This window comes from Canis lupus, chromosome 10 (genome assembly GCF_003254725.2).
Source record: "Canis lupus dingo isolate Sandy chromosome 10, ASM325472v2, whole genome shotgun sequence".
NCBI classification, from domain to species: domain Eukaryota; kingdom Metazoa; phylum Chordata; class Mammalia; order Carnivora; family Canidae; genus Canis; species Canis lupus.
Window position 1 is genome coordinate 12,777,027 of NC_064252.1, and position 26,673 is coordinate 12,803,699.

At 38.8% G+C, this 26,673-nt stretch overlaps 1 protein-coding gene across 3 annotated transcripts in view; it reads right to left on the reverse strand.

Moving 5' to 3' along the window:
• Positions 1 to 26,673, reverse strand: part of PTPRR (protein tyrosine phosphatase receptor type R) — a 234,030-nt gene that overhangs the window by 105,599 nt on the left and 101,758 nt on the right. For 2 of the 3 annotated variants that reach the window (XM_025476593.3, XM_025476594.3), the window contains exon 3: positions 1,787 to 1,900. In XM_025476593.3, coding sequence (XP_025332378.1) covers positions 1,787 to 1,900 — 114 coding nt within the window. Of the gene's footprint in view, positions 1 to 1,786; positions 1,901 to 15,980; positions 16,135 to 26,673 lie in introns of those variants that run through there. The other variant, XM_025476595.3, reaches the window with a different exon arrangement.

Sequence of the window (26,673 nt, forward strand, 5' to 3'; positions counted from 1 at the left end):
GCAGGCCTCAGTGTACCTCTCACAATCCAGGGAAAAAAACCATCTCCGTGTCTGCAGAGGACATCGGATAATGACTTCATATAGCATAATGCTGATGTGACACCTGTCTATAATAACTTAAATAGTTTCTGACCTAATAACAACAATAGTAGGAACAGATCACTTGTCTGGTGCCTGACGCTCCCGCGTACCTTACATCTATAATCTGATTTAATGCTCAGAACGCCTCCAGGGTAGAGGTATTCCAGTTATGGGCACTTTGCAGATAAAGAAACCTAAGTGGCCTGCCTGAGGTCACACGCTGGGGTCTGGCCAAGCTGTAGACAGAGGACAGTCCTGTCTACCTGCTGCCAAAGCACACACTCTTAATCACTGTGCTCGGCCACCTTAGGCATCACCGGAGCTCCATTTGTTATAATAAGTGATCTTAGAAACAGACTCATATAAAGGCCACTGACATTCTCTGAGGAGGAGCACATACCTCCCTGGGTGTGACAATCCTCTTGTCCCTGCAAAGAGCTATTATGCTCCTTAAATCTAAACATAAAAGTATATCTAAGCACAGGCACACACAGTTTAGGTGTAGATGTAAAACAGCTATAGCACCTACATCTTCTCACTTGAGCAAGCTAAGCCCTGGATACAAATCCTCAAATTAACTCTTTCAGGATACCGGGGCTAGTTGTATTTCCTCATCGGGGGTACTGTGTTATAAACTTCGGTGGTTTGCTTGTTTGTTTTTTAAAGTCTACTTAGTCCCAAGAAATAGTTGATTCACAGGATAGAAGTTATTAGGGGGCCCGAAACAACTCACCCCCACACACATAAAAAAGGAAGTGAAACAAAAACTCTAAGCCAAAACCAAAAGCAAATTCTTCTCCTTAGCTGAAAATGCAGATACCAATGAAAGAGAAAGATGAGCTCAAGCAGGAGCATAAGAATTTACAGCAAGGAGAACATACAGTAGGATGTACGAAGATGCCAAAGTCCCTCTTCACAGGAACCTTAGGTAATTAGCTTTTTTTACATAGAGATCATATGATTTGAATTTGCCTTTCTCTGCCCTATGCTCACATCCACCTCCATGTGTAGATGGGGACATATAGTTGGACGACATCAAGGTTCCCAAACACTGAGGGAATGGGGAAAAAAAGGACGTGGGTGATTGATAGCTAGGTCTGACATGGGCCCCCTACAAAGGACCTTCGGGTTTCCTCGTCCCCACCCCAGATACTCATCTAAGTGCTCTCCTGACTTTTCAGCGTTACCCATTCTTGCGTTCCATTTGGGGTGCTGTTCTTGAGGACTGGTTCTTCTTTACTCTTTATTCTAAATCCTCTGTCTTGTGAATTCACTATCCTTTATCCTGATGCCTTGAGGGGTTTTAATAATTACTGTCTGGAGACAGTGTCTTAACTGATGTAGAAGCTTTCACTCTTAGGGAGAATCTTTTGGGACTGGTGTTGGGTAGTAGGCAGCCTTGAACTAGGAGAGGGTCCACAAACTTTTTCTGCAAAAGGCCAGCCAGCACATATTTTAGCTTTCAGTTTAGCCAAAAACCTGTCACAACTACTCAACACTGCCATTGTAGCATGAAACCAGCCATAGTCAATATGGGAACAGATGGGTGTGGCTTGTTCCAATAAAACTTTCCTTGCCAAAGACAGGTGGTATGCCAGCTTTGGCTCATGGGCCATAGAGCGATAGCATGGGTGTTCTTTATTATCAAAGTCTTTAATGAAAATCAAAGTTGGAACTCTGGGAAAGCAAGATGTAGGCATCTTACAATGAGGCGGTTGATGTGTACTTGCTGCGGTAAGAGTCCTAAAGCTGCGGCCACTCCTTGGCGGAATATCCGAAGCAAGGTTATGTTCAGCCTGTTTACATCCATTTGCAGTGTCTGAAAAATATAGAAAAAAACAAGTCAAAATTACAGCAAATCTGTGGTTCAAGACATGCAGTTCCTGACTGATGACTGGCCGCAACAATTTCTGTGACTGATCTATTCACACTCGTGGTGCTTTATTGCATTTTTAGCGGAGATCAAATTACTGGGACATTTTAAGTGAAATTTTAAATGGTGTTAGTTAAAAAGATGGTGCAATTCGTCATAATAAATAATGCAAATGAATAATCAATTCATAAGGAATTTTACTGAAACATGTGCTGGTCTTCAGTGTGAGCCCAGACGACAGAATGGAATATATGGCCTCCTACATTTCAGTAATCCAGGCCTTGGGACATCTTTAATTTATGCTCACACACAGTCACGTGCTGGGTAAGTTCCATAATGCCAGGCTTGGCAGCTTCTCTAAATAGTGATCTGCTGCTAGTGCAAGGCAAAAGAAAAAGGCGCAATAATGCATTTTCAAACTCTGGCATGGAAGCCAATGGTATTGATAACTTGGTCTAAGGTAAGCAATTGTTATTCAATTGTTTGGGCAAATACTCTTAATTTTCAGGTTAACTTGGAAAAAAAGACAACTAAATATTTAAAAATGCCTAAAACACAAATCAATTTACAAAATTAATAATACAGCCTTTATTTAAGCCACAGGTACTATCACTACCGTTAAAACATGAACTAGTTAACTATGTATTTTCAAAAATGCATCCTGATCATTTGAGATAGATACTTTGCGAGATGGGGAAACCAAACCTTTATGCATATCTTGTAGTGAAATAATAGTTCATTAACTTGGCTGTGGTCAGTTATCAATAATTATATTCAATAGTTATTGAATACATCAATTATTTTGGTACATCAATATTGTATTGTATATTGATACATCAATAACTACATCAATAACTGTTGGATGGTTGCAATACCATCTATTCTATGAAGTGAAGGACACTTCTCTGTGCACGCTTCCCTGATAAAGAGATTGGCTTACACGCATAATCTACTGTGGTCCAAAACCCTCAGAGGACCTTTTCACAGATTGTTGTAAAAGGAGAATGGAACCGTTTTTGAGAATTTATCATTTTTTAAGAATATGATACAGCTTCTATACATAAAGTTAGTACAAAATAAGTGATTGGCAACTGGACCAAATGCCCAAATGCTATTGGAATGAGAGGGAGTTGGGGAGGTCAAAAGAAGTGAATGGTTCCTGGTCAAAATGGCAGACCCAGCTGGAGCTCCAGACTGCTTTTACACCTTGGGATCTTTTAATGCTTGCACCGGGTCAGGGGTCATAGAGGTTGGTCATGTTAGGAAGCTGGAATTGGACACCTTGCAAACAACTGAGATCCAGAAAAGGGCATAACCGTTTAAAAACTTTAGCTAACAGTCCCATGATATGGTACAACTTGCTTCTGGGAAGGGGAAAAGAATTATGTTGGGGGACGGTAGCAAAGCCATATCAAAACCATCAGAGATACTTTTTAAATTAATACAAACCATCAGATAGTACATAATTGTCTGCTATGTATTCTCTGTACTTTTCTATAGAGTTCTTTCGAATACAATTGAATACAGAAAGTAAGACTTGAGCTCAACCCTAAAGGATGAGATGAGTTGGATCTGGAAATGCAGAAAGGGAGCAAATATTATATTTTCAAGCCTGCTTTACGTTCTATGGAAGCATGCCTTAAGGAAAATCCAAGAGATATGAAAAAACTCAGTCCACCTGGAGGTTCTGAGAAGCAGAGGCTTCCTTCCTCTTGGCTCTGCAAGCCTGTGGAAACTGGCACCGATATGAGATATTGCACCGAGCAGTATCTTACTTCTTGCTCTTTGCAAGACCAAAGATGGGTTCCTCGGTTCCCGCAAATGCTGATTAGGAAACACTGACTTCTGGCTCACCCCCAGTGTTTGTCAGGCAGGCACTGCTCCTGATCCCCACGGGCAGCATTTGGAGCCGAGACTCTACGCTGGGAACTGAGAATCAAGGGGGTTGTACACACACTTGAGAACTCAATTCCCAGGGCCATGATTAGCTCAAAGCTTGTCACTGTGGAAACAGTATTAAAGTCTAAGTTCCTCAGATTAAAATGGCAAATGGATGTGAAATGGGAAGTCAAGATTAAAAATGACTCAAAGTGCCCACTTTCCAAGCAGGCAAAAGCTGTGCATTTAAAACAGAAATTAAGACTACCTAACTAAAGTAGAGAAGTGAGTTGAAGTAATTAGTTTAAAAATTGCAATCAACTGGCTCATGGCATCAAAACATTTGGATAATCTGCCTCAGTTCTCTGCTTGCCTGAGAAAAGCTGGCATGTATTTCTGACTATTCCCCATAAAGCTGTGATGCTAAAATGAAGTACAAACAAGTAAATACATGCTTGAGGGTCTTACATGTGCCAGACATTCTATATGAGTGCCACTAAAGAAAAACAAAGGACTCTAGACAAAATGAGAATTTTATTTCAGAGAAAATCAAAGTACATGAATTCCTGTAGCTAGACAACATACGTTCTCTCCTTCCTTCTGGGTAGATGCTACAGACACAAAGCTTCTTTTCATCTAATTATGTGAAATCATAACTACTATGATAGAATATAAATTTCCATGGCAATAACAGCAGTGTCACAACTTCAGAGTTACCACAAAATAACACAAGATATATTTGAGTCTGAATTCTAAACCCATTTAGGCATTTGTACTATTTAACATACAAATGATTTAAGCTTTTAATTTCAAGAGATTCAAGTGCTCTTTCCAAATGCAAATCATAAGCCATTTCACAGTCGTAAATAATGCAAATAGTTATTACCCAAAAGCAATTGAGTATTTTATTGATACTACAAATACATATACAGAAAAAATGGAACATATTTAAAAATTCAAAGATTTCAAACTCCTTCTGTATTTAAATTTATTGGGCCTCTGCCTTGATAAGAGATCCCTGAGTCAATTCTCTTTACCTGGGGCCTAGGTTCTCCCCCCACTCCCTACCTGGCTCCTAGCAATTCCACAACCCCACAAAAAGGAGTACTGCTTTGTAATAAGACTTTCTTTTCTTGGTCACCAGATTGTCCACTAAAGTAACTGATGCCTATGAACCTTAGACATAAATTGATGCAGTAGAATGGATTAAACCAAGGCACCAGCATTATGTTTAAATTATAAGCATGTGTTTGGCTTTTAGTAATTTATTTTTAAGGAACAGTTGAATTATTTTTGCCCGGGAGAGGGGGCAGGTTTCTAAATAGACCCTACTTGATGTAATGCAACCTGATCTGCCATCTGATCAACCCCAGGAAGAGCCAGGACCACACCCAGTGGCCCCAGGAGGATGGGGAAGGCCAGCCAAATGGCCATCTTTCTTCCTAAAGAGATGCCCCCCGAAGCCCCTCAAAGATGTCCAGTGTCAGTTCCCAACAGCCACAAAGGAATACAGCTTCCTCAGGACCACGCCTCAGGAGGAATTCGCCTCATCTCTAACTTTGTGTGCTCATTGCTACCTGGGATTTCCAACTCCACATTATTGGCAAGGAGCCTCCCCATTTTGGCTAGAAGTTAGACTGTCAAGTGAATTCCAGGAATAAAAGCAAAAATATCTGTTTATGTCTTTGAACTAAGTGGAAAACCCTGACCTATCAGGCGCATTTTATGCAATTACCCAGTCCCTTCTGACAACTCTTGTTGTCCTCTGCTATTACTTAGATGGTATCTTATTTTTATTTCCATATTTCACGTTTCCGCCCTTCTCAGAATTTTACACCTGCTTCCCTCTACCCGAATGTTCCACTTCCACTTCACACTCAATATCACCCAAACCAAACTTGCCGTTTTCCCTCTCCCCAGCTGTGACCACATTTACTTCTATTTCTATATTCCATATAGAAAGTCATTTTGGCTTGGCTCTTTTTCCTCATCCTTCACCCCACCATCATGACATCCAATTAATTCTCAAGTTCCGTATATTCTACTTCTAAATATCTCTTGAATGATGAGTCCATCTTCGTCTATATTTCTCCCATCTTGGTTCAGAGCACCATCATGGCCATCCAGACTGTTTGAATAGAATCTTCATGGGCTGCCAATCTTCCATGGTTTCTAATTCATTCCCTAGATGGGCATCATAGTGATCTGTGCCAAATGCTAGCCTAATCTAGTCATTATTTACCTTAAAAATTTTTGAGAAAATCTCATTGTCTAATGAGAAGTCCTACTCATTGGTTCACTGTAATTTCCCCATCCTCCCAGTCTTTCCCCCCAGGCCTTCCCATCATGCACATTATACTTCAGCTGTATTAAACATGCCATACCATTTTTGCATTGTGTCTGTGTATATCTGAACCCCTGGTTAGGCTTTCCTCCTTCTGCTTGGAGCTTCAGCTCAAAGACCACTCTGTCAGCCTTCCGTAACCTCTCCTTGTCCCTTTCTTTGCCTGCATCGTTCAGTTCTCTAATAGTATTCTATGTTGGACTTTAGTTATAGTTTGTTTAAATTATTATAATAAAAACTTCATATTTACTACAAAAAAACAAGGTACAGAAAGATATATAGTAAAAAGTGATAATATACTTGTCATTTCATTTCAATCTCCAGAAATAACACTATTTCTTGTGTATCCTTCAAATATTTTCTGTACATATTCTATACAAAAATAACATGTATATATTATATAACAGGTATGTTACTATTAAGTATAAATAGGATTAAGCAACATATAGCATTCCACAATTTGCTTTTTTTCACTTATTAAACTATCAGGGATATGTTTTTGTATTTATAATACATCTCGACATCAAATATCATGTATAGATTCTTATCTACTAACTTCTTATTTTAATAGGTTAGTTTATCCCATTTGCTTTATTTTAACAGACCTAGATGTGTCTTATTATTTTATTTTGTGTTATCTTTTTAAAGTTTGTTTTTATTCTTTCTTAATTTTCTATTTTTTGCAGAATGATCTGGGTTTTGTTGTTGTTGTTGTTGTTCTACATCTTTTTCTTCTAGTGCCTATATTTGTAGTATTAAATATTATGTGATAATATATTTAAATTCCTGTTTCTTGATTTATAAACTTTAGAAAGCATTTATTAACTCCCTGCTATGAAAAATAAAATGTACATCTCTTCCCACCAATTCTCATGATCACCTCCCAGTGTTTATAATTACATTAGTGCTTATTTTTTAAAAATCTAAAGTAGGCTTCACGCCCAGCCTAGAGCCAACACGGGGCCTGAACTCAAGACCTGAGCTAAGATAGAGAGTCAGATGCTTAAGAGATGGAGCCACCCAGGCACCTCAATAATTCTATTATTATTTTTTTTATTGTTAGGTTTTATGTATTTACATTAAGTTCTGTGTAATAGAGACTACTCAACCAGCCTATTGCCTCCTCTTGGAAACTCAGCCCATTTATATCAAGGTCAAACCATGTGACAGTTTTCACCAATTAATATAAATGAAAGTAAAATGACATTTTCAGACTGAGGCAGTTGAGAATGAGGGGTGTCTTCTCTTTCTTTTCGCTTGTCTACAAGCTGGTTCCAGGATGACCCTGAGCTTCTGAAAATGATGGAACCACACAAAAGGAGATACTTGGAACCCCAAAACACTGCATGATGCAGAGGCCCTGCCTAACACCTAACATTAAACGGTGACCTGAGTTAAACATTAATTTTCTTGTATTAAGTCCCTCAGATATTGGCTTGTGTTAGCAGTACTTGCACTGATGAAAATACTCTGTAATTACAATTTTTAAAGTTCTGTAGTGTTAAATATTCAAATGGATTCAATGCTTAGGATCAGCCTCTTCCTGAGTTCTTTAGTTTGATGGATACTTTATTTAGTGGGATTTCATCATCCCACTAAAATAGCTTCTTTCAAGCAGAGATCATGAGTGCTATATTTCCTGAGGCCTTACTTGTATGTTTGAGAATATATATGGTGCTTGTAACAATAAATGACAACTTGGTTGGATGTTATATTCTTGATTCAGTCTTTATTTTTATTTTTTGCCTTTGAACTCTGCTGCTATTATTCCAATGCCTTCAGTCATTGGAAGCTGTTATGAAAAATACCCTGGCTTGAGACTAGCCTGTTGTAAAGAACTTGCTGTTTATGCCTCAAATTTCACAGGAGTCTTTATCTTTAAAGTTAAGAAACTTCATCAGGACATTTTCTTGGGTTCATAGTTCCTTCAGCAAGCTATGCCCTTGAAGTCTACAGTTTCCAAATTCCCTATTTTAGAAATACTCTCTCCTGTTGTATATTTGAATGATTTTTCTTCTACCTGATTTTTTGGTTCATCTTTAAGGACAACAATTGTCCAATTATATGGTCTTTGTCTTTCTCTCTAACCACTTTGTTTTGTGTACTGATTTTCTCTGACCACTTGTATGTCTTTATTCAATTGAAACTTTCTCCAGACCGTGTTTTCAGCAGAATCTGTTCTACTTCTTTTGTTTGTAATGTGGTTTTGATTTCCGTAATGTGTGTTTTATTGTTGTCTTCTTGTACCTTCTAAGTCCTGCCAGCTCATTCATTGTGATGCCCTAGACAAGACAGGTTCTCTTGTCACTGTTTCAGACAAGAAGTGACACAAAACTTTTCTCAGTCTTTTGTATCCAATTTTAAATCTATTTTTTCCAAAGAGTTCAGCTTCTCTTTCTCTCTTAAAATACTCCCAACTTTCTAACACATTTAGAGTTAAATTCAATTAGGGCCTCCAAGGCCCTACTTTATCTGTCTCCCATTCCGTCTGAGCCTCATCTTGTATCCCTCCCTCATGCCACTCCACCCTTTCTCCAGTTCCTCAAACAAGCTGCACTCTTTTTTTGCCTCATGGCATTGGCACCTGCCTGCCCCGGGAGAGTCATTTGACACCTGTATGGTGGCTCCTTCCGGTTTTGCAGGTTCCTCAGAGGCCTTCCCAGCCTGGGCACTCCCTATGACATCACTGTTTATTTCCTGCTTATCACTATCGGACAGTTTCTTGTTTCTTTTATTTCTTCCCTTGCTAATATGTGAGCTCCTCTGGTGTGGGATCTTGTCAGTTCGGTCCTCTGCTATATCCCCAGGACCTGAACAGTGCCTGGCACATAGCAGGTACTTAGAAAATCTTGTCGAATGAAGGAACGTGAATTGTCGTAATCAACATTGTGTAGTTACTAATTGGAAGAATCTGGGTACCATGGCAGGCATAGAAAGGGTTACAAAACCAGGGTATTACTCTTGAAAACTTAATATTTGGTTAAGCAGAAATGATGAATCATTCAAAAACACAAAGAAATCTATTTAACAGAATTTATATTTAATTTGTAATTAATTTGTCTCTGATAGCTTGACAGCTCTACCACTCAGGAGGGAGAAAACGAGTTTATTTCATCTATTTTTTTTTAAGATCATTTAGTAATTTATGGAAGGAGAAGGAATAGCAGAGGGAGAGGGACAAGCAGACTCTGTGATGAGTACAGAGCCCAACGTGGGGCTTAATCTCAGGACCCTGAGATCATGACCTGAGCCAAAACCAAGTCAGATACTTAACCAACTGAGCTACACAGGTGCCCCTCACCTTCTCAACTTTCTTTTTCTTTTTCTTTTTAATTAAAAAAAAATTTTTTTTCATTCTCAACTTTCTGAAGCTTGCTTCCAATAGGCAAAATCAATATAATTTTTCTGAGTTGTGTGCTATGTTGGTTGTCAATGGAATTCAAACTAGAACAGTGTTGGTGACTATTTCTCGTGACTAATTTGAGATTTTAAAGTTTATCTTTCTAATGGCAAAAATCAAATATACTCATGATAGAAGGTTTAGAAAATAAAAAGACTTAGAAAAAGAAGTAAATATTCTTCACAACAGTTTATCCCATTACCTGAATTAAAAATTGTGGTGTTTTTAGTGTTAGCTTTTTTCTGACACATAGGCAATGTAATATAATATCCATATGTATATATTAGACATACCCATATGTATCCTACAAATTTTTATCCATTTTATGTGATGCTGTCACTATTACATTTCTATGGCTTTCTTCTTTCCATGATGTTAGGAGGAAACACTTATTTCCCAACCCTGATGTTTTCTTCTGTGTGGTGGCAGCTCAAATATGGTAATATCCCTGAATTCCTCCCCTCCACAGTCTTTCCAGGGAAGGGGAAGGGGCTTGTGTAATTGGTGCATTTGGAATGAGATACTGGGGCACATGGGCTCTGCACTTTCCTTTTGGGATCTGCTTGTCTGTAAAGAGCATATCATCTAGTCTTCTCTCTGCAAGTGGTAAAGGCTCTGTCCCTTTAGGGGAGGCCACCACACTTGGCTGGTATTCCTGTGGCTAGTGGGCAACTTTGCCTAAGAGGCAGAGGCAGTTATAGAAATATATTGTTATCATGCTCCTAAGTCTTATCTCCAGCAGCTCTATCAACAATGAAGCTACATTTTTATCTCCACAGGCTGCTTCCTCTATCTTCCTCAGGCAGGAAGGAAAGGATGCTATTTCTTGGCATCCTCGAGCACCAATACATGACACTACAAAGTCAGACATTACATACCCCACCCTACTGCATACCCAGCAAAAGGCAAAAAGGGTCTAAAACTTTTCTTGTTGGTTGGTCTTGATTTCAGCATGGATAGCTACAGAGAGAGAAGGGTCAGAGGAAAATCAGGAATATGGTGTTATGGAAGTCAGGGGGAGAGTTTCCAAAAGTGGTTTTTGTCAACACTGCCATATACTGCTGGAGATTAAGAAAAATGTGGACTAATGAAAGGCTGTTGGATTTGTTGATGAGGAATATCTGGTGGGCTTCAAGCAGTGGTTCTCAAAATGTGGTTCATGGTGCATTAGGAGGCCGAATGAGCCTTTGTTGGAACTCATTTAAAAATGCAGGGCCAGGGTGGCTGAGTCAGTTAAGCATTTGCCTTCAGCTCAGGGCACGATCCCGGATCCTAGGATTGAGCCCCACAATGGGCTCCCCACTCGGCGGGGTGGGGGAGTCTGTTTCTCCCTCTGACCCTCCTCCTACTTGTGTTCTCTTTCTTTTTCTCTCAAATAAGTAAGTAAAATCTTTTTTAAAAAAAGGTACAGGGCCACTGTGTAGAAATACGGGGGTATGCTGTATGATTCCACAGAATCCCAAAGGATCATTTAACGAGTTTTTAAGGGTTAGTAAAAGTTGATGCTCATAAACTAAAATCAGCATGTTATTAGTGTATATTGAGAATTTAGAGGGTTAAAGGGTGACTATATAATGAAGCAAAAGAACACCAGGACCGTTTTTTGTTGAGAACAAAAGGAGAAAGATGGAATGGTATATACATTGAATATTTTTTTTTCTCCAGATGGTAAGAACTTTGACCTTTATACTACAATAGTGACTTAATCTTGCTTCCTGAGATCCTACGCTGTAATAAGCCAGCCCTTTTACACATGAAATGGCAATACTAGAGTTTCGGTGAGAGTAATATTTTGAGACATTCTGCAAACAACTGCAATGGCAGCTTTGTGAGTTGCTCACATCCTTGCTCTGCTGAAGTTGCAGGCAGCCACATCAATTGATGAGCTAATCAATGTAAAGATTCATGAAGGAGCTAAGTGAGTATTGGTAGGAGTGAGAAAAGGGAAAGAGAAATACTTAGGAGCCTCTTGAATTATGAGCTCCCACATTGAAAAGTTTTGGCCTACTGTGTTTCGAATTATTAGGAAGACTGAACACGACTTAAAATAATTGTGTTTGTGTGTTTGGACATTGCAGGTAGGTGAGTAAACGCCAAATAAGAAAACTCCGCCATATTAAAATATAATAGCTAAGAATATGGGTTAGGGAATAAGACAGACTTAGATTTAATCCTGGTCCTTGACCAAATGATTACTTCTCTCTGAGCCTCAGTTTCTTCATCTGCCAAATGGGAGTGATAACTGCATCCCTTCACGGGGCTTCTGAGGATCATATTAGTTATTAGACAAACAAACAAGCAAACAGCTATGACTGACAGATACAAGGTCCTCCATAAATTTAGTTTAAAGATACGGATTTACTGTATATCAGTGTGAAGCCCCATTAATTGAACTGCTTCTCTGGATATTCAGGACAAGGGGAAATTGAGTAGCAACCTTGTTGATTAAATGAAGGTTCTTTATTTATTTCCTGGAACAGTAATAATGTCAACACGGTAAAAAGTGGCCTGATTGGATTTCCAGCGTTTACCTTTACTGATTGTTTCAGCTATTATGGAGCTTTGGCCGAAGTAAATCAGGAAATCTGGGTCAGAGGAAAAAGCAATGGTCAAAGAGTTGGCTTTTCTAAAGTCATGTTGTTTTTGGAGAGACTAGGTATTTGAGATTTAATGTTACAATGGCACATTTTAGGACGGATTCTTTGGTTTCAGAATGTCTGCTTCCAGTCTCTGCCTCACTCACCCTTGCAAACTGTGGCTATATGAGCAGTCAACCCAAATCCCAAATCATACAGAAGGCTCTTTATAGAAATTGAATTAGATTAAATTATATCTTTATAGATACAGAATTTATATTCATCATTTTATTTTTTCTCTTTACTACAAATTAAATACTAATATTGAAACAGTCAAATTAAGTGATTTAGATTAGAAGCCTTTATCCTGTTCATTTAAAAAGCTTTTTATAACCTAGTTTTTTCTTCATTTCATTAATCTCTCTCTTCTATTTTAATATTCCCTCTTAATTAGTGTTCCCTTTCATAACCCTAATAACATTCTTGTTAAAAAAAAAAAAAAAAGAAAGCTCTCTGATGCTTTGGAAGACTCCTAAAATTTAGCAATTAGGTAGAGAACTTTTATAAACTGTTCTCAAAACTTTAAATTCTTTAATTTGGAGTAAACCCTCATCTTTATAATAAGTTTGTTTTTTTGTTTTTTTGTTTTTTTGTTTTTTTTTAAATCATGAGCTGATGAAAGTCTTAGCTTTTCCACGTAGAAATTCACTGGAGGAGCTAAGGCTTCCATATATTATACAGGAATGCTTTACTTTTATGATATTATCATTCCTAAACCTTGTGAAATTGTGTCTATTGATACTTACAAAAATATTTTTATAAAAGCCACAAACACCTATGGAAGAAATAGAAGAAAACCGAGCTTAAAAACAAAAACAAAAACTGAGGTTTAATACAAAGTTCTTTAGAGACAGGAGAAAAATCACGATGTAACCACAAACAGATATTATCCTGAGAACAGTAAAACAAACATAATAGCCAGTTACTTGTTTTTGACGGAGTCTTCAAGTCATTATGATATGTCCAAGTCAACAGAAATTTCTACTTTCCTCTCCCCTGATTATGTTTTCCCTCTGGCACTGGGTGGTGCTTCTTCCTTCGTCCTATTCCTGTGTTCCCTTTCAGTCCCCCCTCCACGTAAGGCTAATACCTCCCCTCCCTTCCTTCACCATCCTCACGCTGGACGCAGAACACAGCAGCCAAAAGCTTGGGTCGAAAACGGCTGGAATTGGGGCCAGCCAGAAACCCAGTATGGACAAAAGCCCACACCCCCAGCCCTAGTGTTGCCTGGAAAACGAGGTCAGCCAAATTCAGGTTTCTACATCTGGCTCTGCCAAGAGGACAGTGCTGTCAGCTTTTTCGAAAGGACAGAGAAGACATGGGACCACTGTCTCCAGGAAGAGCCAAGACCAAGCTCACTGCTAAGTGGCAGTTAAGGATGCTTGGAAATCGATGTCCACGAGCAAAACAACAATCCTTCAACTCCCCAAGCTGTGTGTTTGCTAGTCAGAAACTGATGACTGTCCCCAAATATGTAAATGCTACTTTTAAAAAAAGGAAGAAATGAGCCATCCTTAGGGGCCTTGGGGTGCTCTCCTCCCAAGGTGGGTAAAATAGGGAGCGGGCTCCCTCTGATATATAGATGCTTCTATTCAATCCACAGGAATGTGTTCTTCCAGGACTCTGAGGTTTTCCCATGCAGCCCTTGAGCTGTGAGGGGGCAGGAAGGCCACCCTAACATCCATGAAAAGGGGTGTAAATGTTCTTTTATTTCCATTCCCTCCACGAAGTAGTTTATGTTTCCCTGCAATGACTACACTAGGATTCTGTTCTTCCGGTGAACTACACAATTCTCCAAGAAACATGGTTTCTTGGCATGTGTTGTTGAGATGCAAATAAGAACTCTCTGATTTAGTGTCCTTTCAACTTTTATTCTCAGTAATCTTGATATTTCTGTCACAGTGGGAATTAACAATTTTCTGCATAACTAAAAACGAATAAAGACAGAACATGGGATACATTTTAGTCAATGTTCTTGTGTGGTTTTTTTTTTTTCATCTGCAGGAAGAGATGGCAAAATGATAATCAGCGTATAATTTTCCACAGTGTATTATTTTCATTTTTAAGCACCCCAAGAACCATCTCATTTCCAGAAAAGCGAGGCTCTGAGTGATTTTGTCTGTAGCATAACTCTGATGCACAGCATGACCCAGCCAATTTCATCTGTCACCTCCTCCCAATATTCCCTGTAATACTCCTGGTTTTTTGTTTTGTTTTGTTTTTTCTTTTGGCATGATTGGGGCCATGGTATTTATTAGGATTGCTATATCTGGTCTAATTATTAAATTGTTAAGTAGAAGTGCATGGATTGATGAGAAAGACAAAGGAGACTATATATAACTTATTTCTCCTGTTACAGCTAAATATAGGAATGGCTAATTTCATACAACACAACCCAGCATCAATTATCAGCAGAGTAATTCGCACTAGCAATTTAAAAAATAAATGTAAGATTGTGGAAGCTTTGAGGAAGATATTTTGGTATATAAAACTAAGAAGCCACATCTTCTTTAAGGCTTTAAATTCTATTAAATGACAGATTCAAACACATTAGTCCTCCTCACATTAAAAAGCACCTACGCACTAAACATTAAAAGAAAATCACTAACAACTTTTGTTTCTCTTTAGTCTAAAATCTTGCTTCTAAACCCTAAACCCTGCTTTGAAATTGTCAAGTCATCATTTGGCATTATTATCTGCTCATATTTCACATAGGAGACATGCTACAAAAAAAAATCTGACAACTCTGTATTTCATGGTAAATAGAGTTTGACTTCTTGAATCAAATGATATATTTGGGCCATCTTGATGACTGTTTTCTGCAATATTAAATCAGACAGGAAGTTAGAACAATTTTATTATTAAGATGAATTGAAACACCAGATGCACTATTTGTTATTCATCATCACAGACTGCAGATAAAATCAGAATTATCCATGACTTTGTACCAACACCAGAACCAGTATCTTATTTTTAAACGCTCAAACTAAATTCTAAAGGCAATGCTTATTTTTTCAAACAACCATAAACGAACTAAATATTTTGTGAGGTCTTTCACCTGAAGACAGCACTGTGTAGATAGACTAATAAATTCATACCTAATTTTTAATGAGAGCCACAATTCTTACGAGGACAGCCAAGCTTTAATAATAAGGTTCTTGGTTTACTGGTGGAAAACAACAAACCTGAGGTCCCCAGTTGGGAATTAAGGCCTGAGAGGTCTCATGTCAGTGACTTTCATTCATTGGTCCCCACATCCAATTACAATGAAAGATACTGACTAGCCTTTTAGCGAAGTCTGCGTGCAAAGGCAGGGACCCCAAGATGCAGTTATAATAAAAAAAAAAAAAGTCTAGATTTAGTGACTTAGTCCCTTTCTAGCGATCATAAATGCAAGCTAGTTCACATTTTCCCCAATGTCAGTGTGAGAACTACATGAAATCCAACCAAGAAAATATCCGCTCAGTGTCTTTTGTATATTTTTCAGTTCTGTCCAAGTGGATGTATTTCTAATCCTATTCTCTTTAGGACGGATAACAAATTTTAAGAGGAACTTCTTAGGATCGTGGTAGGGTCTTCACTAGAGATGTTGAATAATTGCACAGCATTTTCTTTTTATTCCCCACCTTGAGGCTAAAGATATTTCCCTAGATATCACAGAGACTCTCTGCTGACTCACTCCAGTACAGCCACATGCACAGATGCAGACAGAAATCTCAGGATTTACCCTCCGAACCTCACTATTAATGTTGAGGAAGCTTCACTTACCTGTTTGGAGATTCACTGGATGTTGTGATGACTTCGACTTCCATTTGTGCTCACTGTGTTCTTTCCTCACCAGAGCAAGCCGAACTAATCATGAAGCTTTCTAAGCTTGTGTGTTGAGAGGAAGCCTCATTTAACCACCCGGAGGTAGCTGCCTGGTACTATTTCTAGAGACATTGCTGATCCCAGGTCTACCGTAGCAGCCTGTGCTCTCCCCAGAGATATCCTAGGTGCTCGCTGTTTTGACAGTTCGCTAGAATTGAAATTCATGGGGAGGTGTTTTTTTTTTTTTTTTTTTTTAAATGGTGATTAACAAAACTGTGAGATGAGAACTTTGTGGACCATAGACAAGGTGTGCTGTGTGAAGGATTCTCTCCTCTTTCTGTCTTTTAAAGATGCTATGTTTACAAGGTATTTCCATGAGAAAGTTTCTCTAAAAGTCTCACTATTTCCTCCAAAATTTTCCTACTCTGGGCGAGGGACTTTACAGATCTCCTTTAATCCTCATGGTCGCCTAAGAAAGCTGGGATTATGATGAATCTTTTTACCAAGGGGGAATTTAAAATGATGTAAGTAAAGCCCAAGCAATGAATCTGGTATTCAAATACAGGTTGGTTTGATTCCATAATTGATGATTTTTTTTTCTGCTTCACCATATGCACACCATTATGACTTCACACAGAGGGATTTCAGATAAATGACTGCTGTAATTATTATTAGTAATGAAATATTTGGTCTGAAAAATAGGAGGGAGCAAAGATACTTAAGACGCTCTCTCTCTTTAAGGAGCTATCAGTCTGTTAGAGTAAGGGTAGTCGAAATACTATAGAGATTTCATGAAGTATGGCCTCAAGATATATGGTGTAGCTTGCAAGGCTGCAATAAAACCTAATCATTTATACATGACTGGTGGCATGGTAAATCGATTTTTTAAAGGAATAGTGCACTGTGAAGAGTCTTAAAAATGTTCCTGAGCTTTGATCTACTAATCCCTCACATGCATATTTATCTTAAGGAAGTGGTTTTCAATGAATAAAAATATATAGACACAAAGATTTTCTATGCAGCATTATAGTAAAAAATCAGGAGCAACTTAACTGAACACCAGTGCAAAGTGGGTAAGTTCATTACGGTGCATCAACGGGAGGTTAAATGTGTAATTCTCTCCCCTTTTCCTGCATCATTATGAGTTGACCCTCTCTACTGGGTCTTTCTAATCTGCCTTCAAGTGTGCTGTAATATTTCTCACATTGAAACAAAAGCCAGGGGCATTTGGGTGGCTCAGTCAGTGAAGCGTCTGCCTTCAGCTCAGGTCATGGTCTCAGAGTCCTGGGATCGAGCCCCATCTCAGGCTCCCTGCTTAGTGGGGAGTCTGCTTCTCCCTCCCCTCTCTGCAGTCTCCCTATCAAATAAATAAATAAATAAAATCTTTAAAAATAAACAAATAAACAAAACAAAACCCAAACAAACCAAAAAGATCTTGTCTAGTCATCGCCCCTTTTCCTTACTCTCCTTTCAAACAAAGGTCTCAAGAGTTGTCTGTATTCGTGGTTCCCAATTCCTCAGTTCCACCTGCCATTCTCCCTGTACCAGCTCCTGTTCCACTAAACCATCACTGCTTTGCCCTGTGATAAAGTCTTCGTCTCCCTGATGACCTACCAGGAGCCTTTGCCATAGATGATTCCTTCTTCCTCCCTTTGATACTTTCCTTACCAGGCACTCACATCTTCTTGGTTTTGTGTCTCATTCACCAGTCACTCCTTTTCAAATCTTCCTGACTTCTCTATGTTGAAGGGTCACATGTTCAATTCTTCATCCTTTCCTTTTTTCTAAACGACGGTCTCAAATTAACTAAGACCTCACCATCAGTGGGCTTGTATACCCAGCTGCATACTTGACATGCCCCCTTGGATGATGGTAGCATAAACCCGAATGGTTGTTTTTTTCTTTTTTGTAATGCGAGTGCCTGACTTGAGCTTTGATTGACTTCAAAGAGGTATCCACCTCCAAGGTGGTAAAGTCCAATAAACACATTGCCAGCCACACCACTAGAAAAAGAGTGAGGCTGCCTCCGCCTACTGAGACTCTTTTGTCTTAGAGATCTTGCTTGATTTCAATAACTGACCATTTGGGCCCACTTGTTTTTTCTCTTCCCATTCCTATGTTTTAAATTTATCAGTAAAGAGTAAGTCATGAACCCTAGGCCCCCACCCTATCCCTACCCACAAAGGGAGAACCCTAGGCTCTCTCTCTCTCTCTCTCTCTCTCTCCCTCTCTCTCTCTCTCTCCATGATCTTGCTGTGTGGTCCCAGGTGGGCTGTGCAATTTTCAGGTCCTATAAGTAATAAACCTTTATTTTTTCAAAGTTTCCTGATGGTTCTCACTGAAGGGCATCTTGCAATCATAGTAAGAACCACAAGGGCTCATTCAACCATAACCTCAGTTATTGACAGACTAAGACCAGCACAATAATTAACTTGATCTTGTCTACGCTGAACTCATGATTCCTACCCTACCTACCTCCACCCCAAATCTGTTCCTCCTTTAATTTTCTTCCTCTCCATAACTGACAATTTCAACCTTCTGTGCACTTAGGTTAAAAAAACAGGCATCAATTTTGCCTCCTTTCTTTCTCCCATGACCCACAACAGCTGGCAAATCCAATCAGCTCTATGTTTGAACAATATTCAGAAGACCACTTCTCATGACCTCCACCATTACCACCCTAACTCCCATCATCTGTTGCTTGGGTTACGACAATAGCCTCCTAACTGTGCTCTTTGCTTCCAGTCTACCCTATGTAATTTATCATCTGCACAAAGTCAGATTAATTTTTTAAGCCATAGATTAGATCATGTCAGTACTTTCCTAGAAAACCCTCCATAGGCCCTACTTGATCTCCCTAGCAGCATCCTCTCTTCCCCTCTTCATCCCTTCCCCCCATTCAAGTCTCCATCTTCTACCTTTCTTCTCCTCATTTCACTCCTTCCATTCTAGTCTCCTTGCTGCTCTTCAAACAGCAAGCTCCCTTTGACCTCAGGACCTTTGTATGTACTGTCTCACCGTTAGGAACAGTCTCTCCAAGATATGTGCAGGGCTCACACCCTTTCACTCAGGCCTCTACTCAAACACTACCTTTTCAGAGATGCCTTCCCTAATCAGACTATTTTAAAATATCACCTTGCCTGTCACTGTCTGCCTCCTGACCCTGCTTTATTTATTTTTCCTCAGCACTTTCTATCATTGGTATATAAAATTCTCTCCTTATTAGAAGGTATTATTTAAGATAGCTGGGATATTGGCTATTTTGTTTCCTGATGATTCACAGAATCTAGACAATGTCTGGCTTATGTTAAAAGCTCAATAATATGTTTTGAATGAATAAATGAGTAAAACAAGTGCATAATATTCAGTGAAATAAGCATAATGCAAAGTTGTATACTTACATAATGCAAAGTTTGTATACTTTATAACTATAAATATGTTAAAATCTGTAAAAGGATATAAAGACAGTAAAATAAAAGACCGTGAGTAATGGTTTTTGAATAAAATGTTACATTGTTGGGACTTGTTTCCAAGGTTTTTAAAATTTAAAATCACCAGGTGTATCTGGGAAATGATATTAGTTAACAGTTACAGAGAATGCAGGTGCTTTTTTTTTTTTTTTTTCGACAAATGACTAGCTTCAACCACATATCTCAGAGGAAAGTAACCACGGTGATTTCAGAGTTGATACCACTCACATACATTTGAACATTACCTCCCACTCGGTATAGCCCACCAGTTAAGTGCAACAATTTGGAGTCAGATGGTCTGGGTCTGAAGCCCGTTATTCCACTTAATAGCTAGATGACTTTGGGCTAGTTGTTTAACCACTCTCAAGGTCAGTATTTTTTTAATAGATTTTTATTTATTTGTTTATTTGAGAGAGAGAGACACACAGAGAGAGAGAGAGAGAGACAGAGAGAGAGTAAGCAGGAGAGGAGCAGAGGGAGAGAGAGACTGTTACCACTCATTATTCTTTTTTTATTACTAAGCTGGCCAGATAGTTTTGCCCTATTTCATAGAAAAGGACACTGAAATTTAAAACCTTAAGTGGCAAAATCAGGGCTCATAACCAGGCCTTTTTATTCTAAATCCAGTTATCCTTTTATGCCATGTGGCCATGCTGCAGAAGGCAAGCAAAGGCTACACACTCACTCTGCTTATATGGACAATGATGCTTTGTCTGTTGGTGAACTTTATTGCCATTTTATTTAAATTATAATTATACTGAATTAAAAATAATCTATACTGAATTTTATACACTAAGCAACTCCTATAATATATCACAAGATAATTACATTTCTTTACTAATGAACCATTTGTCAATGTTTAAAGGGATGAGAAAGATGAGGATGGTTAGTTTAGCCAGATATATTGTCTCTAGATTACCTCCTAAGCACCAGATGGAGATTTTGGAATCAAACATGGAATTTTAAAAATTCACAGGTAATCACATTATTGAAAAACCTTTTGTAAAAGATTGTTTGTCAAGGAACTTAAGCTGCAAAAAATACAGAAGTAACATGAGAATGACCATGGCTTGAAACAGTGGTGTGTCCACCTGGAAATTCAGGAAATCTGGCATAGAACACCCATGACCTAGAAATAATTATATGTCTATTTACATGAGAGACTAAGGAACTTCTTGGGAAGAAAACTGTGTAAAGGGAATTGAAGATTAGGTCTCAAAAGAGGGATACAAGGACAATGGGCTCAGTGAAATGAAAGGGGAGAGGTCTAGACTCACATCAGAACTCTGGAAAAGTTGAGCCCCAAGATAGAACAAATCAAAACAAAACATCATTTTGGGCACATGCACAGCCAAGGAACACAATGATGATGGAAAGAGGGCAGGAGAGGAATTCCCTCTCTTTGGTGATGTGCAGAGCTTCCACCCACAGACGGCTGAGTCAGCTAATCAGTGTGCATGGGTCCTCGATAAGGAGACTCAGCAGCAGTCAGGGAACAGTGTCCTCAGTGTAGGTATCGGTGGCACCAGCATCAGTGCTGGAAGCCTCAAACAGATACAGGCAGATATCCCCACTACCGACAGCCGTGGCAACTCGGAGACACAAGAAATTCTAGAGCAGGTAACTCCAATGAGCAAGGGCAGGAGACTTCTCTCTCTCCTGCATGTCATGCAAAACAAGAAGAACTGGGCATATGAGGAAGCCAATGTCTTCTAGGGGTTCTCAGTAAATATCAGGGTGGGAAGACGGAAGAAGGCTGAAGACCTGGTGAACAGCTGGTGTTGGTGTGTGGGGAGGTGGGCAGTGGGGAGGCCGCCAATAATCTCTGTTACAAGGCAAGTCTTACTGCTTATCAGTCTTAGCTATGGCAAGTGCAACCTGCATTCCTGTTGACTTCAGAGATACCACATACTCCAATGTGCTAGTCTCTTTGTCACTTTTCAACTGCCTTACTCTCTGTCATCACTCAGGTCTCAGCTTAAATGGCCCTTTCCCGGGGGCTCTTTTGTTACACACACACACACACCCTTCCTGATTTAAATTAAATTCAGTCTCCTATTCCCTAGGCTGAAATTCATTCTAAAGACGGTGATTATTTGTATCTCTCAGACTCTCAAGAAAGTTCAAATAAATAATCAAGATGTTGAAATAGCCTCAGAACAGAATAATAAGACATGAGATCAGTCTTTAATAATTTCCCAACAAGCCAAAAATAAAAATTTCACAGAAAGTCTACAATAAAATAACATAAAATTTCATTCACTGAATGTGTGAGAATAAATTCACGTTTGCTCTTAACTCATCAGAATTCTACTAAGTATGTTATTTTTCAATTTTGTATTATCATATAATAAAAATACAGCAGCATTTATTACTTATATAACCATTAGAGTGTATATATAATTTCTGCTTGTACTACATTAAACTAGAGAAATATAGGAGAACCTTGAAATGTATTATTCCCTTGGCTCTAAACGCAATAATAAAGTTTCATAATTTAATAATATCAGTAGAATCACTTTTGATGGAAAAAGAAACAAAAACTTTAAATAGTTCTGGTAGGCAAAAGTACCTTATTTGATATGCTTTCTTTATAGTGTTCAATTTTTGAGTACTGCTGTTCTGTAATTTGAGGAAGACAATAGCTAAACAACACATCTTCCAAAACAAATGATTGTGTCCTCTATGCTCCAAGTATATTTATTAGATATTTAATTATTTATTTGTTAGTTTACTTATGTTTATTTATTTACACAGAGAGAGAGTGTGTGAGTCCTGGAGGTGCAGAGGGAGAGGGACAAGCAGACTCAATGGTGAGCACAGAGCCCAATGTAGGGCTCCATCCTGTGACCCTGAGATCATGACTGGAGCTGACATCGAGTCGGATGCTTAACTGACCAGCCACTCAGGTGCCCCAAAATGTATTTATTAGATTTTTAGTAACAGATAATCTACCTTTCATTTCATTTAAACATCTTGAGATAGGCACAAAAAAGTGACTTTATGTGAGCCTCACCAGAGTGTACAGACATTTTTTACCCTGCAATTTTCCTAACCTTGTAGACACTGACAGTGAATTAGGTCTTACCAAGTGCCAATATGCATCTTTAAGGACGAATGGATGTGTGATTTGTAAATAGGTGTTTTGGTTTATTATAATCAATAATTTTATCAGCTCTGAAGATAGTCATGAAAACTAAGGAAAATGATATGCATTTCAACAAATTATTAGACTCCTGCTGTAGACCTGAAAAGGAATTACCAAGATAGAAAACACCATTTGAGGATTTACATTGTTAGGAGATCATAATAAACACTAAATAAATTAAAAACTAAATTACATGCCACATAGACTCTACCTTCATATTTTACATAAAATTGAGCATGATTTAAAGACATGTGGGATCCCTAGGTGGCGCAGCAGTTTGGCGCCTGCCTTTGGCCCAGGGCGCGATCCTGGAGACCCAGGATGGAATCCCATGTTGGGCTCTCGGTGCATGGAGCCTGCTTCTCCCTCTGCCTGTGTCTCCGCCTCTCTCTCTCTCTCTGTGACTATCATAAATAAATAAAAATTAAAAAAAAAAAGAAATGTAACTAAGTTGTCTGATCAGGATCACAAAGAATGTATTATAGAATAAGCAATAACTAATCAAGGAGTATGAGTTAAGTCATGCTCTTCTCTTTGCTTGGGTCCTACTGCTTGTTTGTTTCCCTGGCTTGGATGGATGTTAACTTGGTTCACTCAGCTTCTAATGTATGCCAACCGCTGTATACACTGGGCATACGATGGTTATGAAGGCACCTCTCTGTCCCCCAGTCCTTTCCTGTTCTTATCAAAGGCAAACTCTCCACTTACGCTCCCATCCCCTGACACAGCCTCAAGAGTTTCCTTCCTCTTCTGTCTTCCACATCAAGAGTTCCTTCTTCACTACCGGATTATTCCTACAAGGATATAAATATGGATAGACCATCTTGGAAATCAAGCCTTCATAGAGTCCTCATCTCTCTCTACTGATGGTCCATGTCTTTGTTCCTCATCACATGAAATATTTTCAAGCAAATCCTCTGTAGACTCTGCTTCATCTTTATCTCTGTTTCACTCTTCAGTCACTCTCATCTGACACTGACCAAAATCTTGTCAGGTTCACCAAAGACCTCCAACTGCCGGGTCCAACAGACCCGTGCATAATAAATTCATCTCCCTCTCAGCAGCTATTTGACACAGTTGACTACATTTTCCTTCTTGATATTTTTTACTCTTAGCTTCTGTGGCATCACATTTTCCCAGATGTTTCCCTTCCCAGATGCTCCTTCTTACTCCCTTTGCTGACTCTTCTTCTACCCATCTTCTAAATGCTGATGGGGTTTTGGATCTCTTCCTGGACACTTTCTATTTTCAATCTATCTCTAAGGAAATATTTCTTCAGTCCCAGGCTTTACACACTCTTTAAAGGCTGATGCTTCTCAAATGTCTACCACCAACCCAAGTCTTTCTCCTGAGTCCCATAGACTCGTGTATCTGATATCTCTAAGGGGATGTCTAAAAGGAATCTCAAATTTAATATGTCCAAAAGTCAGACTCTGGTTATTATTAAATCTTCATTCTTCTCAGTTTCTCATTTTAATAAATTGAACTACAAATCGTCCAACTGCAAAAGATAACAATCTGGGAAGTGCCTGTGAATCCTTTCTCCCCCTCATCTACGATACCCACTCCATCCTCAAGATCTGTCACTTCCACCTCCACATACACAAGAAATCTTCCCATTTCAATCTTATCTCCACTGTCAGCACCAAGTGCAGCTACCATCATCTATTTCTTGGGGGTACTATTATAGCATCCCTATTTCCATTTTCAATCCATTATTCACAGAGTATCAGGAAAGCTCTTTTAAAAATGTAATAAGATCACATTCTATCCCATGCAGAAGAACCTCTTTCGCTCTGCTTTTAGAATAAAGTCCCAGCTTCTCACCATGGCCTACAAAGCTTTACACATTTATGTCTCCCCCTTACTTCCCTGGTATCATCTTCCTCTCTTTCTAATGTTCCAGCCACACTGGTATCCTTTCTACTTTGCATACCTTTTTGCTGGCTGTTCCTTTTATTTCTAATGTTGTTCTGCTAAATCTTGAAATGCTGATTTATTTTCATTCGTCAGATCCTGGCTCAGTGTCCATTCTCATGGAGGCCACTCTAACCATCTCGTCTAAAGAATCACTCTATCACTACCCACATCATAATCCTTAGCTCAGTACCCTGTGCATTCCTTCCATAAATCTTATTACAATCTTTAATGACTACATTTGTGTATTTACTATATATATATTTGTCTGAATTTTAGCAATTTGAGGAGTAAGCCACAGTTTTCCTGTTCAGCCCTGTGTCCATCATAGTTTCTGACACATGTAGATGCTCAATAAATATTTGTTGGCCAGACAAATGGAAGCAAACTGAAAAGGACAAAGAGTAGAAGGAAACAGAAAATAATAATTGTCTAAGGGCCCTGGGAGAGGAAATATAAGGGGCTTCATGAGCATCTTTTAGGGGTTCCATTGGGGAAGAGAAGTCTAAGGTCAGTTTATTTCCTTGACTCTACCTACATAAACTAACCTTTATTTCAGAGAACATTCCGATATACTGAGATACCAAACCACACCATTTAGCCATGTAGCATAAGTGTGTGTCTCTATGTGTTAAGTATGTATACACGTATATTACATGTATATTGTATGTACCTATATTAAATAGTACACACTCAAATATAGACATACTACCACATCATGTATTATTTTATAAGTGCTTGGGTATACTGTTTTTTTTTTTTAAAGAAAGACAGAAAGAGCAAGAGTGAGCAGGAGACTGGAGGTGCAGAGGGAGACACACAGAGAGAGTATCTTAAGTAGGTTCCATGCCTAATGCAGAGCCAGATGCGAGGCTCGATCCCATGACCCTGAGATCATGACTGGAGTAGAAATCAAGAGTTGGACACTTAACCAACTGAGCCATGCAGGCGCCCATGTTGTTCTTAACTCTTTATCAAAAGTTAAAGATTCTAATTGAAGTCTAAGCATTATATCTTTACTTCCTCTAAAATAAATGTATATATATAGAATTTCAGTATGTCTCAAAGATGATAGCTATGAGAGAGGGTCTATATACCTCTTACAATAAACAATGTCCAGGTGTGCTATTTCTTCTTCTTTTTTTTATACGATTTTATTTATTTATTCATGAGAGACAGAGAGAGAGGTAGAGACACAGGCAGAGGGAGAAGCAGGCTTCATGCAGGGAGCCCAGTGCGGGACTCCATCTCATGACTCTGGGATCAAGATCTGAGCCAAAGGCAGACGCTCAACCACTGAACCCCCCAAGAGCCCCTCTATTTTTTAACATTAGAGGTATTACAGCACTGATTTTTTCCACAACACAGACATATATATTGGAGATACATATATATTTCATAATATATCAAAGTTTTGCTAAGTAACAAAAACTCAACTCTTTCTGAGAAATAAACATTAGAAAGTACCCTTATTTATGAGGACAAAAAGAACACTTCAAATGTTTCACTTCAAATGTTTCATGCATAAGTTATTTCAAAGAAGAGGTGGGTTTTCATAAAATAAGCCCAGTCCAAGCTCTGGTATATAAATGGACAGCACCCAACATAATCCATGTCACAAGCACTTGTCACAGCAGCACAGGTCATAAGGGAGACTCTGAGAGAGAAAGCCACACTACTCAGGCAGCCTCACTAGAACTTTTAATCAGCAGCTTGTTATAAATAACATCAGAACAGGTGATTCAGAGGAAGCCAATGGTCACACAATATGAATAAAACATAAGATACGACAGAGAGTTCTGATGACTCTGAGGTCCAGCTTACCTACCTACTTGAGGTGCAGCAAGCATCTGGAAAACTGATGATGTCCACATTGGAATGTGCTACTGAGCTGTACAACTTAAGACTGCAGTGAACTGTGGGCACACACACTGGTTTGACTGTTTCCCCCAAATCTAACAAAGAATAGTAATAACAGAACAACTGGGTGTATGATCTGGACCCTTACCTACTTCTCTCAGTTTGTTTAAACCATTTTTCCCCCTGCCATTACATTTCAGACACACTGTTCTCCTTTCTTTGCTGTGGCTGTAGAGCTGGGCTGTGAAATCCCTGA